Genomic DNA, 17,604 nt, shown 5'->3' with positions numbered 1-17,604 from the left:
GTCGCCAATTGGGCAAATAAGTGGATGACGTGGAAGGAAAGGCGGGCGATGGACTGAAGAGTCGATCTCGAATTGGTTCTATTGATTTTGACCGACAGTTCGTTGTTAGTTGTGTAATCTGTGCCAGCTATGGGCCGAATGATCAACGACAAACCGATAGGAGGCGGGCTTCTGAGGCGAATACGTGGCCTCTGATTGGGTACAGTTGGAGGCGGGCTCTGACGATACAAATAATAAAACTTCATCGCAATTCCGCTTTTTTTCCTCAGAATGACCCTTTATCGCTCAGCATCCAGCCCCTAAACTATATTACTTTCTCACTGGACATGGACTGCTTCCCCAGTCACAAAGTACATTCACACGTTACGTACACGTGCAGGCTCTTAGGCAAAAGGAACCCGCTTGGCATCTGCCCCAGGAGATGGGGACTTCTTCAACCTGGCGCCCTCTCAGAGTTCCCCCCCATAACTCCCAGCGTGGCCAACGGCGAGGAATGCTGGGAGGTGTAGTCCAAGCAGCTGAAAAGGCCCCTGGCTATAACTGAAATAATGCGTATTTCTCCACTCACCCTTGTTGCCTTCTCTGTGCTTTGAATTTTTTTGTAGCTTTTGTTAACCCTCCAAACAGCCTCGGCTATTGGGCGGTATAAAAATAAATAAAATTATTAAAATGAAATTCTTAATCCCTTCGGGCCTGTCATACTCCTTACAAAATTATTGTTGTAAGCCGCCCCGAGGCTTCGGCAAATGGGGCGGCATAAAAATGTTTTAATAAATAAATAAATAAATAAACAAAAATAAAAAAAATTCCTTCCTCAGGGATTCCCGGGAGATGGCTGGCAGCCCACCCACCTCTTCAAACTGGTGTTGACTTTGATTTTGTTGCGAAGAAGCACTCAAAATGCTTGAAAACATCCAGTGGGCACCAGCGTGGGTGCTGCAGGCACCCTGAGCCCACTGGCCTCTTGTGGTGGCTGCCATTCCCCTAGCTTTTAGTATTTCTTTTAATGCACTTTGTTTTTCCAACTGGGAGGCTGGCCTGCTGCAAGCCAGGGACCTGTTCTCCAGCACCAGCTACATTTGGGTTCAAAAGCATGGTTTTCTTGGATGTATGCTTAGGTTCTTGGAAAAGCTGATTTTCCTTGAGGCTTCTGAGAAATGAATGTTTTGAGGCTGACCAGGGCCCCCATAGTAGCCATTTTATGAATTAGCAAGCCCTCTCCCATGGCAGTCATTTTGTGAGAGTCTCCGCAACACTTTCCAAATGCACCCACCTACAAAAAAGGTTGGGGTCTTCAACACAGACCCCCTCCCCACACAGACTGACTTTGCAAGGAATCAGCACGAGCACAAGACATCAGTTTAGAACATCCACTTCTTTTTATTTCTTGATACTTCTATTCTCATTCATGTTTGTTATTAGTAAAAATAGTATGCATTTTTATTTTACTTTTAAAAAACACACAAATTGTCAAATATCCAGCTCACATTCTGGGTTCTATTCCAGCTGCTGCTTCATTTCTGCTTGAAACTGCACCACTAAATGTGTAATCCTAAAAGGACAGCGATCATATATTGACATTTTGGCCCACCCTCATTCCCCTTTTCTACTTCCCCCTCAGTCTTCTCTCACTCACTTCCCACCCCAACCCTGATGGACTGATTCTCCAGCCAGGGGAGGAAAGGAAGAAAAGTAAAAGCTGATTAATCATTGGCATCGGCTAATTAATTGAAATGTTCACATCTAGGAATGTAAAAACAAAGGCACATTTAGATTACGGTGGTGGACACCAGTAAAGAAAACACCGTCTCTGATCAGCATCTGGTGGTATTTTTTGCTGGCAAACTGTAACAGAGTCATGTATTTGGCTACAAAAAGGCACATGTTTGTAACTCCCACCTGATGCTGGCTACCCTAATAGGACTAGATTATTGTTGCCCTGCTTGCTCTTGGTTGCACTGCTGTGATGTCATTGAATTTTCATTGACATTCTGAGTGCTTAAGGGAAAGCTACGCAATGTTAAGAGCAGATTAAAGCGATCAGTGGCCCTCAGTTAGGTAAACAGTGATCTGGACAAAGGTTGATGATGGAATGATAGGGAGAGGGAGCCAAAATTCTGTCCAAAGATAAAACAAAGTAAGTTTCATTTTAATAGCATATTTTGGTAAAGAATTAGTCTTCTTTTGGTCTCATTTGCCCCCACAACAGCCCTATAAGGTAAGTGAGACAGAGTGGTTTTGCTGAGGTAAGCATAATTCAAGAGGAGCCCAATTCAAGGATTACCCCAGTCCATACACAACACTTTCATCTCCACACTGCTCCCTTGCTCAGGTTTCATGGGTAGCTTAACTAAAGCCTGACAGAGTTCTTAATTTTCCTTAAACCAACTTTGATGTATTATTCTTCCGGGGAAAGACAAATGCTTTGCAAGGGAATTCCACTGAAGTTTGAAACAGGATAATGCAAAGGTTGAGAGTTGCATTTGGACTGTAGCTCCCATTATCCCCCAGGCAACATAGCTAATAGGATGGTGGGGATGACACTCCCACGCATCTGGAGGGCACCAGATTGGTGAACGCTGGTGTGGACATCAGTAATAAGGGACACTGGGCTTTATCATCAGCACTAAGCTTCCAGTCATGGAATGTTCATAAATATTCTAACTGTGAGAGGAAAACTTCCAGCCAGAGAAAACTGAGACATTCAAATTATATAGCTGTGTTAACTGTTTTGCTGTTGGATGGGGCATGTTGGAGTTGTTGGGTTTTCTTCCCTAAATGTACATAGCATTGCACTTTAAACTACGCAGAACAATTTTTTGCCTGACACAGAAAAGCAGCCAACTTGCTCCCTGTTTGCAGAATGTATAAATCATAAAATCTATTGGAGCTGGGGTGGTATGCAGGTACAGATTAGCAGCAAGCCCAGAAAGTGACGGAGGATTAGCACCTACTGTTTTGTCAGATTTGAGCTATTTTATAGGAAAGCTGGTCTCAAGATTCTGCTAAGGAACGGACCCCTGATGTAGAATCTTATCGATGGAAGAGCTTCCAGTGCTGTCAGTATCACAAGCTAACTATCAACTCGTTTTCCATTCATGCTCCCAAGCGGAATGAGTCTAGTGGGCATTCAAGCTGGGATCTGAAGATGTGCACCAAGCTAGCTTAAGGTTTCCTCACATATCTCCCCCGCACACACACCGTTTTTGCAAAGTAGTCTTCACCAAAAAGAAAAGGCAGTCTGTGGCAGGTCAAAACAACGACTCAGTAACAAGGAAAGACACACAGACAAGTAAATTAGCCTCAGAAGAGAAGAACGACACACATGAGGAAAGAAGATGGCGGATCCTTTCCACCTCGTTTCTCGGCAACCAGGCAAGGAGAGTGGCACAGAAAGGAAAGCAGATGTATCAAGAAAACGGACTCACAGAGAGGAACTAGGTATGGCTCAGGTTGCCTGAGAAGCCAGATGGCCACCTTGCGACCATGGAAAGAAGAGCGCTGACTCCCAGTGGCCAGAAAGGGTTAGCTGGCAAGAAGTGGGGAAGGGAAATTCTGTAAACATGCTCTCTGCTATCTCCTCCCTCTCCCCATCGGAGATACAGAGGACGTGTCTTTGGTTCTTTTCTTCTTTTTCCAGGTCCCTCACATCTTCTTCACTCGGTCCTCCAGAGCCTCCAGTTCCTTCATGACTTCCTTGGGCAGGTCCTGGGGAACTTGTTCTGTCAGGTACTGCCTTATTTCCCGGACTTCTTGTTGCCAGAATTCCTTGGGTAGTGAGAAAAGCTCTTGATGGCTGACTTTGCTGAGGCCTGACATGTCTAAGGCGCCTTCTTTTGGGATGTACCCAATGGGGGTTTCCTTGGCGCTCGCTTCCCCATCAACACGGCGGAAGATCCAGTCGAGGACTCGAGAGTTCTCCCCGAAGCCTGGCCACAAGAAATTCCCGGCTGCATCCTTCCGGAACCAGTTGACATGGAAGATTTTCGGAAGACGAACACCCTTGCGTTCTTCCATGCTCAACCAGTGCTCCAGATAACGGCCAAAATTGTACCCAAAGAAAGGACGCATGGCAAAGGGGTCGTGCATGATGACCTTACCTGTAACGATCGGGGACAGGGAGCAGAGGGGCAAAGAGAGGTGTGCAAATCTTTAAGTTGGTAGTGTTACCTGAAACATACTCTCTCACAACACTTAGGCTAACCACTTAGTCAGAAATCTGCAGCCATGTTGTACTGCCTGTCCAGGAGGGAGTGGGGAGGTATGGAGAACCCTGGGTGAACTCCTGGGACAGGATGACTGGATGTCAAAGAGGGTAAATGAGAAGGATCTTTGGAGCCTGGGACCGGTTGGAATCCAGGTGAAGTCTCAATAAAAGTAGCAAATTGCATTATAAATTACTAGTAGGTGAGAAACATAGAGCGGGTGTGAATAATTCAGAGATAATCAACAGACACACGAGAAAGGGGAGTCTCTGGATAAATAAAGAGTTTTCTATAAACTAACAAATAGAGCAAAGAATAATGGGGAAATGAATTTACTTTGTATCCGGACAACATGTTATGACGTAGGGTATATAATGTATGCTCTCTGTACCTCTTTCGAGACTCTGATTTGGGAAGCATCTCCCCTTTGTCTCCATTTATTCTATAGTGCACCAGAATAAAACTGCTATTAGCTCTAAGTCTCGTCTCAGGCTCTGTTTGGCTTTGGGTCTGGGGTCCACCCGGGGTTTGCCCCAGCTGGTAACAGTAGGTGTGCATTGGCGATGGCGCAGGTCCCCAGATTGAGTCTGTGGTCCCTGCCTGCCCCATGGCACCCGCCACCCTTGCTGACCCTCCTCAACTGCATTTGGATTTGCAGGTTTTTAAAGGTTGTTTTGCATTCGGAAGCTTGGCGTATCGCGAAGCAAAGGGGTCTCCTCCAGTGCCGCCTCCATTTCAGTTTGAAACTGTGGTTTGCGCTTCAGAACTCAGCCCCACCTCTGCCTTGCACTGCGGTTCTTGCACAAAAGGACACACATTTTAGTCTACTAGCAAACGTTACTTTTAGTCTCTTCTAGCAAACGACGGTTTCGTACCTGGCCCTCTCCGCTTGGCAGGCATTCTGTGCATGGGCAGCTTGTGCCCTAAGGCAGCCATCTTGTGGGAATGCCTACGGCACCCTCATAATTCCAGCATGCCCACGCACCCACAAGGTTTGGGCATTCTTACATTCCTACTGCCGGGAGCTGAAGATATTCCCAACAGCTTTATCGCCATCTTCCATGGGCAACCATCTTAAGAGCCAAGGAGAAGTAACTGAGAAATTGAGCAAATGAACAGAACTGGCGGGCGGAGGGGGGGCTCACCTTTGTGTTCAGCTGCTGCAGTGGACTCGGATCTCATGGCACTGCCCACGAAGACGCCGTGGCGCCAGTTGAAGGCCTCGTACACCAAGGGGACACCTGTGGGGGAGAGTATGTGTGAGGGGAAACAAGCAGGTCACTCCGTGGATGCACCAGGGCTCCGGAGATCTGGAAGAGGCACGTGGCACATGGCTCACCTGCTGGCCTTCTGCCCCCGAAGATGATGGCATCAATCGGGACACCCTCGGGAGACTCCCAGTCCGGGTCCATGATGGGGCACTGGCGGGCCGGAGCGCAAAAGCGGGAGTTGGGATGAGCTGCGGGTCCCGGATCACCTGGCCAGGGAGAGATCCAAGAGTTCGGGTTTAGGGAACTCAGGAAACAACGGCATCTGGGAATCAAGCTTTGCTGAGAAGAGACATCCCAAATTTGCCAGAGCGGGTACTTTGTGATGAGAGACAAGGCATTCTGTACATGACTAGAGAAACTCTCTTCTTTCTTACATCTTGCTGAAACGTGTTGGTTCAGAACACCCGTCAGCTCTCGCCAGCATGGCCAGTGATGGATCTTGTTTTACCGCCAACGTCTAGAACCATACGCCCCCCACCCCTGCCCTAGAAGGCAAGGGAGGCCATATTCCCTCCCACCCCTCCACCCACCCCCAGAGGGGCCTGAACCTCTGTCTCTGAGCTCCGAAGCCAGTGCCCGAAGCAGGGGGGACTTGGCCACCCAGTCCCTAGGCCCTCCCGTGGCCACCCAGACACGAGCACACCAGCGCTTACCTGGCTTCCAGGGCTTGCCCTGCCAGGTACTGATGGTCACCCCAGGTGGGATCATCTGGTCGATGCCCTCCCAGTAGACGCCCCCTTCACTGGTCTCAGCGACATTGGTGAAGATGGTGTTGCGCTGGATGGTGTGCATCGCATTGGGGTTGGTCTTGGTGGATGTGCCCGGTGCCACCCCAAAGAAGCCGTTCTCCGGGTTGATGGCGCGCAGGCGGCCTGCAGGGGACAGAAGAACTGCATTCACGCCTGAGCTCTTGCAGGGATGCGGCCTGCTGGCCTGGCTTGCCTTTCCGAGGTATTCCCTTCTCCACTGTGGAAGCGGAGAAGCCCTCTGAAAACTGGAGAAATCGAAGGATATGATCTCGCAGGAAGCCCTGCGGATGGCGGCTCCCTCTTCTCTTTCGTTGTTGTTTAGTCGTAAAGTCATGCCCGATGGATATCACAGCCCCATGGACAACATTCCTCCAGGTTCTCCTGCCCCTCCACCATCCCTTGGAGTCCACCCAAGCTCACACCCACTGGGTCAGTGACCCCATCCAGCCACCTCATTCTCTGCCGCCCCCTTCATCTTTTGCCATCTAAAGAGCAGTCAGGGTTGATCTCCTCTAGGACTGACCGGTTTGATCGCCTTGCGGTCCAAGGGACTCGCAGGAGTCTCCTCCAGCCCCACAATTCAAAGGCCTCGGTTCTTCGGCGCTCAGCCTTCCTTATGGCCCAACCTCTTCTCTTAGCTTTCTTTAACCTGGCATCCTCAGGGTATGTTGGACAAATGTTGGCTGGAGCATGCGGGGAGTTTTTGTCCAACACCCCGAGGGTGGCAGGCTAAAGAAGACTGTCTTATGCATCTAAAAACCATAAGCCCTTCACCCCACACCCCACATCTGCAAAGAGCGGGGGCCGAGATTCAGCCAGTGGCACTGAACCGGTTTGCGCAGGACTGGCCAGGCAGTTGGCCCTCTTGCGCACCTGCCCACGTCAACCAGGCAAAGAAAAATACGCGATTTAGTCTATCGATCCGTTATATTGTCTCGCCCAGCCACCAGGGAGTTCCTGGGGCACGTTGCTGGCGATGATCTGATCTGGCCTCGATGACACGCATCTCACTTCTGCATCGCGATGCGCTCTCCATGGTGCTGCCCGTGCAAACTGGTGGAAACATCAGTTGGTCCAACGTGTGGCAGCCGGATTGTTCACCAGGGCCGGTAACAAGGAGCGTGCGGCTCTCTCGTTCAGCAACAGCTCTGTGTGACTTTTAAAGGCCTACATGGCGTTCCCCAAAGGACAGCTACACGGCGTTCCTCAAAGGACAACATCCACCCACTAGAGCGTGCCGAGATTTCAAGATCCTTTGCAGAGAGTTGCTTTTCTGTCCTGCAGCCACTGCCTGGTCCAAGTTTTCCGAGCCCCTGGACAATGTCTCCCTCCCAAGACAACCAGCAACCGAGATGGGTCTATCCTGATTACGTATTGTTTACATCAAATATCGATATATCACAATTCATTACAGAAGCATTCATTACTGGATTGATATATTTTCATTAGAATTTCCTTATCCCCTTTGTCTTTTGTTGGTAGCTGCCTCGAGTATCAATTTTAGCAGAAAATGAGGATTGGTATTTAATAAATATATACAGTGATATAAACACATGAAGTTCCTCTTTGCAGACTTTCGTCCACACAGCAAAATGTGGGTTATATGAGAAACGAAGAGAATGGCCAGAGATTTAAACTCGAGATCTTTCAGTCTAAATCCAGGACGCTGGCCACTTAAACACACACACAGATCCAAAACAAGTTCACAAAATAAAGTCATGATCAAGGTCTTGCTCAAATAATTTGGGGCAGCTCTCGGGGTCCCGAGTCGGGAAAAAGCTGCGTTTCTCCGCCTGTCCGAATGCGCCACTCACCTTCGCTGTCGAACTTCATCCAGGCGATGTCGTCCCCCACGCACTCCACCCTCCAGCCCGACAACGTGGGGTTCATCATGGCCAGGTTGGTCTTCCCACACGCACTGGGAAATGCGGCAGCCACATATTTCTTTTTGCCGTCGGGGTTCGTGAGCCCCAGGATCTGGAAGGCAACATGAATTGTCTGTCAGTGGCAGAGGAGCTCTGCAGGGAAGCAACGTGTACCCCCCATGGCCTGCAGGGAGCTCTTTCTTTGTGAGAAGACCTTGGCCCGACGCACGACCCAGTTCCTCGCCTATGAAAGCGTGGCCAAATGCAAGCACAAAGAGCTTTGTTCACTGTGCCAATCAAAAAATGCATATTTCAAGATGCCGTATTCTAAGCAAGTTTAAACAAAACAAAGCCTACAGCTTGAAGGATGTGCCAGCCAGTTAATCAGATTGGGTGGCTTCCCAGCCTTCCAGCAGTTCCTAACAGAAAGGGATTTGAGTTGAAACAGGCTGCCATTTTGGGGCTTTTTGGTGCCGCCCCAATTTCCTGTAGCCCCGCCTACCAGAGGAATCAAAGCCCCAGAGCTTCTGTGAAATTGAATTACCTGCTCAGACTAAAAGGGGTTCCCCACCTCGGATCTATTAGGAAACTTTTGATTGATTAGAAAGTGTGCCTTCAGTTATCCAAGCATCACCTCTTAAAGAGCTTACCTATAGAATATGTGTGTGCATTTGTAAGAAGCAAAGAAATAATGCTTTTTTTCTTCTTGAGAAATACTGTATTTGTACCCACACTTCTACACATTTAATTAAAACTGCTTTTAAACTGTACAGGGGCAGCAGCTAAGATCACGTTGAGTAATGACCCAGAAAAAAACTTTCATTTGATTCTCCATATATACATTAACATAAGAATGTTAAGTAAGCATTTTAAAATTGTCCTTTCCAGAGGAGTTAGGATTGGATCAAGACTAAGGGTGCAAATCTTATGCACAATTAGACTTGAAAATTCCTATAACTCCCAGCATAATAGGACTTGTAGGCCATTTTTGGTCCCAATGTGCATCCAGTTGTGCCTTTAGGGATACCTAATGTATACCCATTGACATCAATGGGACTGAACTCCGTCATAACAGATCATGCCAATTTCAGTGGCTCTGTTCTAGGAGAGACCAACACGGTTAGATTGTCAGACAGACTAATCCGGAAATGCATGACAAATGTTAAAAGAAAATAAGAAAGCAAAATTGTTTTTGTGTCTGTGGGGCATATGGAACACGTCCAAATTTCAAAGGAGCTTTTTGTTTTAAGAAACAAATGTTTATTTCAGAATGTGCATGAGTAATAGGAAATTCGCCATGGAAAATTTCATAAAGTCATAAAGCCTAGTTTTGTTTAATGGGTAGCGTTTACTGCTTTTCCAGCTTTTTTTTTTGGCATAGCTTCCCCCAATGTACCTTCAACATGCAGAAATTCAACCCCTTATCATGGAGATGCAGCCATTTGTAGATCTTCACCTGTTGAATTTCTGCCTGACACACAGTTGTTAAATACATGTGGTGGGATGGGGTGGAAAGTCCTGGCTTTTCAATGAGGCCTAAAACTTCCAGACTACATTGCAATATATTCCTTCTACCACAGTTTGACAGAGGAATTATTTTAGAAAATAAAATGCTGCATTTTGCCATGATCTTCTGATATTTTTGATTTGAAGACATCCTCGTAACTCCAGTGGCTGGACTTGAAGCTGTGGATTGTGGGCTGTTTTCCCATCATGCAATACTGCGTGATGGACAGACTGAAATGGCCCAGCGGTCCCGAATTACCCACAATGCCTTGCGACCCATTTTCTCACCCTACTCAGCCTTCCATGGCATGTGAATGGGCACAATCCTGGGCAAACGGTCCTACGAGGCTTTCTGCTAGAGCCTGAGGGGGCCTGAGGACGTCTGCACAGAGCCACCCCCAATGGGCCAATGCCCTCGCCACCTTCCCTTCGTGCGTCAGACTCATCTTCACCCATCCGGGATTTCAGCAGGCCTCTGTCACTCATTAACTAATTAATATTTGCTCGTTAAATATTCCTCTGAAGCAGTGTAAACAGCTGCCGGGCTTTGGCCTTGTGCCTGCTGCTTCAGCCTCCACCCCCCCGCCACCCCCCCGCCCAGCCAACCATCTTGGCCCTTCCGCCCCACCCTGGAGCTCCCAGAATGCTCTGCTACAGGCTGCAAGACCAGCTCTGGCCAACCGGGTCCCTTCCAAGCGGCTTGGGCCCCGACACCCATCAGCCCCAGCCAGCAAGGCCGGCCATCAGGAATGCTGGGAGTCGTAGTCCAAAACAACCACTGGTCGCCAGGTTAGGATAGGCTGCACTAAACCCCGTTCCCCTACCCAGAGCAAAATGGAGGGCCAGACTGGGGCTAAGGCAGTCCCAGGGGCCCCAGTCATAAAGAGTACCTCTGAGCACGTCAAGGAGGTGCTCTGAGGCCAGCCTCGCCGTACCCGGCACGAGAGAAGGGGAGAGTCCTAGGGTAGGGATTCATGTGTACCTTAACCAGCGACATGGCTCCTTAACCCCCAGGGAACCCCAAGGCGGCCCTACAAGTCTCCTCGCGCTCCCCCCCACCTCACCAGCATATGCTCGGCCAGCCATCCTTCATCTTTGGCGATGCACGAGGCGATGCGCAGGGCAAAGCACTTTTTCCCCAGAAGCGAGTTGCCCCCGTAGCCGCTGCCGAAGGAGACGATCTCCCGGCGTTCGGGGACATGCGCAATTAAGGTCTTCTCGGGGTTGCAAGGCCAGTGGTTCACCAGCTCGCCTGGGGGTTGGGGCGGAGGAGAAGAAGCAAAGGTCAGAGACTGCACATCTCTGGACAAATTCTGCAAACACTTCCAAATAACTGGGACTTTCAACCAAGGGCCATTCCAGCGGCCCTGCTGTAGGGAATCAACAACCGGTGCCGAATCTCTTGCTGTCTTTACTCAGACTAAATGTGTACCCATGGAGGCCTTTCTACGCAACCTCTCTGTCACTTCGACGCACGAGGCAGTCTTGCGAAGGAGAAGCAAGAAACATCCAGCGACCTGCAGCACAGCGTGGCTGAGCCTGCAGGACGGACTGCGTGAGGGTTAATACCAACTCCGCCAGTAGCAGTCATTCCACAAATCAATAAAGTTTTGCCTGAAACAATTCAGGGGCATAAAGTTTGTTCTTGAAAAATCTATGAGGCTTGCAAATGCTCAACACTTTTAAATTCTCTTTCTGTGATCGAGAGATTAACAGACAGACTGCAAACATGGACTTTAAAAGCCCTGGGAGTTGCAGAGAAACTTATCCATATTTAGTGAAAATGTCCTACAACCAGCCAGCCATGCTGGGAGTGGTAAGATCACCCTCCTGCCCCATCTAACTTAAACTGCAGCTCAGGTGAGATAAGCATCAGTCTTCCTGTATTCACCAGTCTAAAGAACTCACAGTTCTTGCGCCACTGGAATGCAGACCCTAGCGTAATCAATTCCATCCTTCGGATGTCAAAGTATATAAAATGCAACCATCGAATCCTTTTTCCTTCTTTGCATTAAGGATTATTGTGCATGGAGGATTATTGTGCATTAAGGATTATTGTGCTTGGGTCGTGTTATTATTGCATTATTATTATTGGGTTATTATTTGCATTAAGGATTATTGTGCTTGGGTCGTGCTTGCCTCTGTTTCCTCTCGCTTCCATCGCTGTTTTTGTCACGTTCGCAACGAGAAAGAGAAAGGAGAGCGAGCAGGGAGGGTGTCCCCAGAGGAGGCTCACTCTTGACCCGCACAGAGAAGAGACTTACCATCCAAGGGCAGGGGGCGCCCCACGGAATGCAGGCACCGGACAAACTCGCCGTCCCCCAGTGCTCGGAGGGCCGCGGCGCCCATGCGGGTCATGATGCGCATGCTGGCAACCACGTAGGCCGAGTCCGTGAGCTGGATCCCGATCTTGGAAAGGGGCGAGCCGATGGGCCCCATGCTATAAGGGATGACATACATGGTGCGGCCTATGGGGGAAGACGGAGTGGGTCAACAGAGGGGAAAGCAGGAATAGTGCTGGAGACAAGCGGGCGGGAATGGAGGGGAAGGGAAGAGTGTGGGAATATGAGAGGGCGGCTTCCTGGATGGATGGCGCAGAAGAAGGATTCGCGGTCGGGGAAGAGATGATCCATGGGCGTTCGGAGGAATGGAGACATGGAACACAAAGGGGCAGGGATGCAGATAAAGGAGAAACGGAAGGAGGGCCGGTAAGCGAGGAGCCAAATATTCAGCCACTCATCTTGTCCCACTCAACAAACTGGGGTTCAGGCGGGAGCGCATACTCCATAGACCAGGAGTGGGGAACTCTGGAGGGCTGGGGGGCTGCCCCACAGCCCGGCGGGGGCTGCATCCCTTCCTCCTGCCAGAACTGGCTGCATTGCTGAAATTCCAACAGAACTGGGCTTTCAGCTTTTATTATTTCACAAGCTCCGTTCCGTGGAGATCAGCTGGGAAGGAAGCGATACGGGGAATTGTTTTGGGGGAGGGTTGCTGGGAGCCCCGCTTTGCTGGGGAACATGGGCACATGTCCTCCACATGTCTTGTTTCGTAGAAGAATCGCTTGGATTTGGGGTTTGGGGACAACAACTAGAACTGGTGGCGGGGGAGCTGCATGCAGCCAGCCCCCCGTCCTGATGGAAAAGCCCTCCCTCGTAACCCTCTGCCTCCCACATCCATCTCCTCTTCACCTTTCATGCAACCCGGGAACCGGTCATGCACTGCCTCCTGGAACGTTTGGGGGCTCATCCAGTTGCCCAGTTGCCCTTTGACCCCCGGAGCAGGGATGGGCACGGTGTCCCGCTGGTTCTCGGTCACTATGACTGTCCGGCTCTCCACACGGGCCACATCCTTCGGATCAGTCTTGGCTAGCCAGCTACAGAAAGACACAGAAACGACTGAGCGTCAGCTCCGGGCTGCATCGCAAGGACTCCCCAGGGGGCCTCCCGGCAGCTACGCAAGGCCGGCCGGTGCTCAGCTCCAGCACCCAGCCCTGAGGGGCTCACCAGTTTTCATATTTGGTAAGAGGTTTGATGATTCCTTCCGACTCCAGGTGGTTCAAGATCTTGTCATTCTCTTTCGCAGTCCCGTCGCAGATGTGGACGTTGTCCGGCTGGCAGAGTTTCACCCCGTGCTCCACAAATTCCTGCACCCGCCCGGAGAGCTTGCTGAGGTCTCCGTGTAGAACCCGTGGCGCATGGGCCCAGCGCACTGGGCCGGCAGCCCAGCACCGGAGGGAGGAAGCTCCTAAGCTGCAGCAGAGCAGAGGAGGCCTCGGGTCAGGATGCTATCTGCTCGGACGCCACACCCCGGGCGTGCAAGACTCGTGCACAAGCAGATCCAGGCACACCCCAAAGTGCCCACGTTCCCCTACAGCCCCTCAAGCACGCGAGAGCCTTGCGCAAGCCTGGCTGTGCAACCTCACAAAAACAAACCGGAAATCCATGCGTGGCAATGTGCGGTGGAATCACAAGTGCGCACACAGACGCAACTTTAAAGACCCGTGCAAAAGAGAGCCTATGGACCCCTGTGGGTCGGAGTGGTATTAGATACCATATGCCATGCCCAGACTTCCTCAAACTGCCGCCCCTTTCTCAAGCGGGAGATCACGAGCAGGAGTGTTGGAAATCAGCACTTTTACTTTATTTAGAGAATTTGTATGCCGTCCCATCGCATCGCCTCGGGACGGCTTGCATAAATAAAACAAAACATAATGCACATAAAATCCAGATCCACCCTGGATCCACATCTTCCAGGGAATATAAGCACATGTCTAAGCTTGGTGTTTTTCTTTCCAACGATGCCTCAGAGGCAGTAACTCATTTAGAGCAAGGTTAAGCCAAGGATCAGTGATTTCTGAGAAAACCGGGGGCGTGGGATCACGGGAACCACCTCCGAAAGCAGCCACAAACACTCCAGGTTTAATTGTGCAGGGAGGCACCAAACAGCCTTCTGTCTGGGACTGTAGAGGAGGTATCCCAGAAGCCTTTGCAGACTTTCCCACAATGCACAGCAGCCACATATTGGTGGTGATGGTGGGGAAGCAGCGGCACGCACAGTCCCAACAGGCAAACCAGCAAAGAGCAAGACTGGGGCGCTGTCGATGTGAAGGGGGTACATATCCCGCCTCGCAGAGATGTGATTTCTCGGGGATCGTGAGAATAAAATTCACGCAGAAGTGATCAAAACTTGCGCACGCTTTTCATAGCAAGCCGCGACACTTTTTGCCTATGTGCCACACACATGGGCAAATCAACTTTTGCACACACACCTCCAGGGTCAAGCGAAGCTGGTGGCATCGCTCTCAAGTGCCCACTCCGTGCCTTGCATGTATCTGGAATCCACTTCATCGTTTAGCTCAGTCTTTGCCGCACGCACGCAAAATCCCACCCGTGTGGTGTGTGACAGAGCAGAGTCCAGCAACAACACCCCCCCGCCCCAGTGTCCCAGCATGGTGCGGCTCCTTTGAAGCACACAACTCCCTGAGCCTCGCAGGGCAGATCTGGGGTTGAGGTGAGGGTGCGCGGATCCCCTCACCCCCCTGCCCCCCCAGTTTGGCCGGCGGCCCGGGAAGGAGTGGAGCAACTCTGGCCCAGCGCCAAACGCAGAGTAAAGGGCAAAGGGGCAGAGCAGCTTGGAGTGGACTTTCACCCAAGCCAAGGATTCGCACAAGCAGGGAGGGAGGCCCGGCAAATGCCCCGGGGGCACGGGTCCACGCGGGAACAGGCTGTTCCCAGATCTAGATCGCCCTCCCCCTGCCACAGCTTCCATTTATCGTCCTCTCCTTGCTTTAGGGAGCTTTCATAATTAAAAAAAAAAAAAAGCGGGGTGGGGGGGGAGAGAAGCCACTTGGCTCAGCAAATTCACAGGGTGCTTCTCTTAAAATAGGAACATGAAGTTATCTACCATGCTGACTCAAGATATCAGAAGAGCCAGGTTCCAATCGTTCCACATCTCCACCTCGTCTGAGCCTCAGTGTCCCCATCTATAAAATGGGAACCTGAATGGCCTCTGCAGCCGATCGAGGAAGATGCACAGCTGGATCATTTTTTGCAGCAGACCAATGGTGCAACTCCAGATGTGTTTGCTCAGACATAAACCCCACCAATCTGTGGGATCTACTCCCAGATGAAATGCACTTTTTTTTAGCAAGAACACAAAACTGCTCCATAGCAACCCTGGGATGTCACTCAACAGGGCTCACATTTTAACAGCGGGGGAAATGAGGCTGAGAATGAAAGAGGCTGAGAAAGAATGTGATTTAACTAAGGCCAAAAAATGACTCCAAGGCAAAGATGCCACTGGGAACCCAAGACCTCTTTGAAAAAGGCATCCTTGGCGAAAGGTAATTTCTAATTAGTATTCCGTTATCTGCTTATAAATGGGCTTTATAGTCTTCCTGCTCTCAAATCCTCAATAATCCCTGGAACTGCATACTCTCGCTTCATCCATCAAACAAAGAACCAAGTGTCACAGAACACAACACCCGCTGCCTCTCAGGCAGAATATTATGGCATGGGGGAGACCAACCCAGCCCCATAGATTAGCTAGCGAAGGAACAGCTATTTGGAAGCTTGCTTTGTTACCCATAAAAACTCTGAAACTAAGAACGAATGTCTAAATTTTGCTTTATTTTTCCTCCTCCCTCCCCATCCCTCTTCCTTTAGTGCTGTGCCTTTTGGATTTCAAGTCTCCCTACGCAACTCCAGGAGTCGCAGAGCAGGACGGGACCAGTGCAGAGCAGATGTGAGATACGGCTGAGGGAGCCCAAACAGAAGGCTGGTTTTGAGGCTTTCGGTCTGGGTGCAGGAGTTGGAGGAAGAGCCAGGAGCCGCAGGTTGGGGGCAGGAAAGGTCTCTATCTTTTTAGGGTCGAGATTAGCCCCGGTTATCTGGGCTGGAGCGATTGCAACGAACATAAAACCGAACGTGAAGCCAAGCGGACGTGAACCGGCTCACAAGACTGGCGTTTCCTCTTCAGGGTGAAAGGTTGCAGGGAGGGGGGCTAGTCCCTGGGGAGGAGAGTGCGGGTGACGTGGAGGGCGAGAAGAGGAGGAAGCGAAGGGCCCAGGATAGTCCGGCAAGCAAGGGAGGCATTCCCGGGCGACGGGGCCTCGTCCTCCCGTCCCAGACGCAGGCCCGTCGCGGCGACGCGGGGGCGCTTCCCTGCACGGCCCCGCCCCGGCGGTCCGCAGCGCATTCACACGACCAGCAGGGCGGCTCAAGGACGGGCAGCGTGCAAAGGCACGGGGGAAGGAGAGCAGGCCGGCGTGCAAGTCAGGAGCTGAGCGCAAGGCATGGGGTCGAGCCAAGGCGCCGGACGAGCCACGAGGAGATCAGGCGCGGGAGGGGCGGCGGAGGGGCCGGGCGACGCGCGAAATCGGGCTGGGGGCAAGGGGCGAGCCGGGGCGAGCCAGCCTGCGGAGCGCCACGGGCGGCTGCAACGGCTTGCCATTTTGCAGGCGGTAAACCGAGGCCGGGCGACTGCTCCCGCGGAGGGGCGACGGCATCCCGCCGCTGTGCAACCATCGCGTGCTGGGGGGTCATATTCCCACGCACGTTACGAGCGTGCAAAAGACGCGAGAGGGGGAGAGAGAGAGGCACGCTCAGGGTCATTTTGATGCGGACTATTATTGCAAGGCAGGGAAAGCCTGCCCCGCCCCGCGTGCGCCATAGCGGGGACCCTCGTGCAGCGCCCCCTCCTCCAACAGGGTCGGGGCCGCAAAGGCTCGGTCGGCGGCGATGGAGATGGCGAGAGGGGCGCGCGAAGGAGAGGACGGGGCCGCCCCCCCACCTGGTGCTCCCCGGAGGCGTCGCCCGCCAGCCAGGGATGCTGGGAGTTGTAGTCCAACACATCTGGGGGCGCCGAGTTGCGGGGAGACTAGGAATTGGGGGGGAGGCAGGTAGCAAGGGGCGGGGCGGGGAAAGGCGCGCTCGGGCGGGGGGCGAGGGGCGATGCGGCCGGCGAGGGGAGGGGGAGGGCGGCGGGCCCGGGGGCCCCGGGAGGCGCTCACCCCACGATCCGCGTGTACGGCGCCGGCATGCTGTCCCCCTGGCTGGCTGGCTGGCTGGCTGGCGCGCGCGCGCAGCCCCCTCGCGCCTCCGCAGGATGGACCCAGGCGTCCGGGAGCAGGGTTAAGAAGCCAGGGGGAGGAGACCGGCGGCGGCGCGGGGAGGCGCGAGGAGCCTTCCCGGGCTCGGCGCGGGCCCGCCCGCCGCCGCCCTCATAGGCCACGGGGGGACCGGCCCCGCGCCCGCCCCGGCTCCACGTCGCCGCCTGCGGATGATGAAACCGCCGCGCGCTCTTGCCAGGCCGGGGGAGGCGCGGCCCGGGCGCAGCGCGCGCCCGCCCGCGATCCGGCGCGGCCCGGGGGAGCGGGACCGAGCGCCCCTGGGCATGTGCGGAGCGAGGGGCAACGGAGCGGGTGCCTTCGCGGAAGGGTCGGGCCACCGCTCCCCGCATCCCCCAGCAGAGCGGAAGCCCCGAGGAAAAATAAAACCCCTGAGCGTGT

The 17,604-nt window shown here is 52.3% G+C and overlaps 1 protein-coding gene across 1 annotated transcript; it reads right to left on the bottom strand.

Moving 5' to 3' along the window:
- Window positions 1–2,824: 2,824 nt before the first annotated feature.
- On the bottom strand, window positions 2,825–17,258 carry PCK2 (phosphoenolpyruvate carboxykinase 2, mitochondrial). The gene is made up of 10 exons (XM_044420937.1): window positions 17,107–17,258; window positions 13,100–13,345; window positions 12,785–12,969; window positions 11,861–12,064; window positions 10,661–10,848; window positions 8,040–8,202; window positions 6,130–6,348; window positions 5,545–5,682; window positions 5,351–5,446; window positions 2,825–4,100 (listed from the first exon to the last, which is right to left on the bottom strand). The coding sequence occupies exons 1-10, from the start codon at window positions 17,133–17,135 to the stop codon at window positions 3,646–3,648; spliced, it is 1,923 nt and encodes a 640-aa protein (XP_044276872.1). The 5' UTR covers window positions 17,136–17,258; the 3' UTR covers window positions 2,825–3,645.
- Between the last annotated feature and the right edge of the window lie 346 nt (window positions 17,259–17,604).

This window comes from Varanus komodoensis, unplaced genomic scaffold, assembly GCF_004798865.1.
Source record: "Varanus komodoensis strain SLA01 unplaced genomic scaffold, ASM479886v1 scaffold112, whole genome shotgun sequence".
NCBI classification, from domain to species: domain Eukaryota; kingdom Metazoa; phylum Chordata; class Lepidosauria; order Squamata; family Varanidae; genus Varanus; species Varanus komodoensis.
Note: the sequence above shows the minus strand (reverse complement) of the source record. Positions and strands in the feature narration are given on the sequence as shown.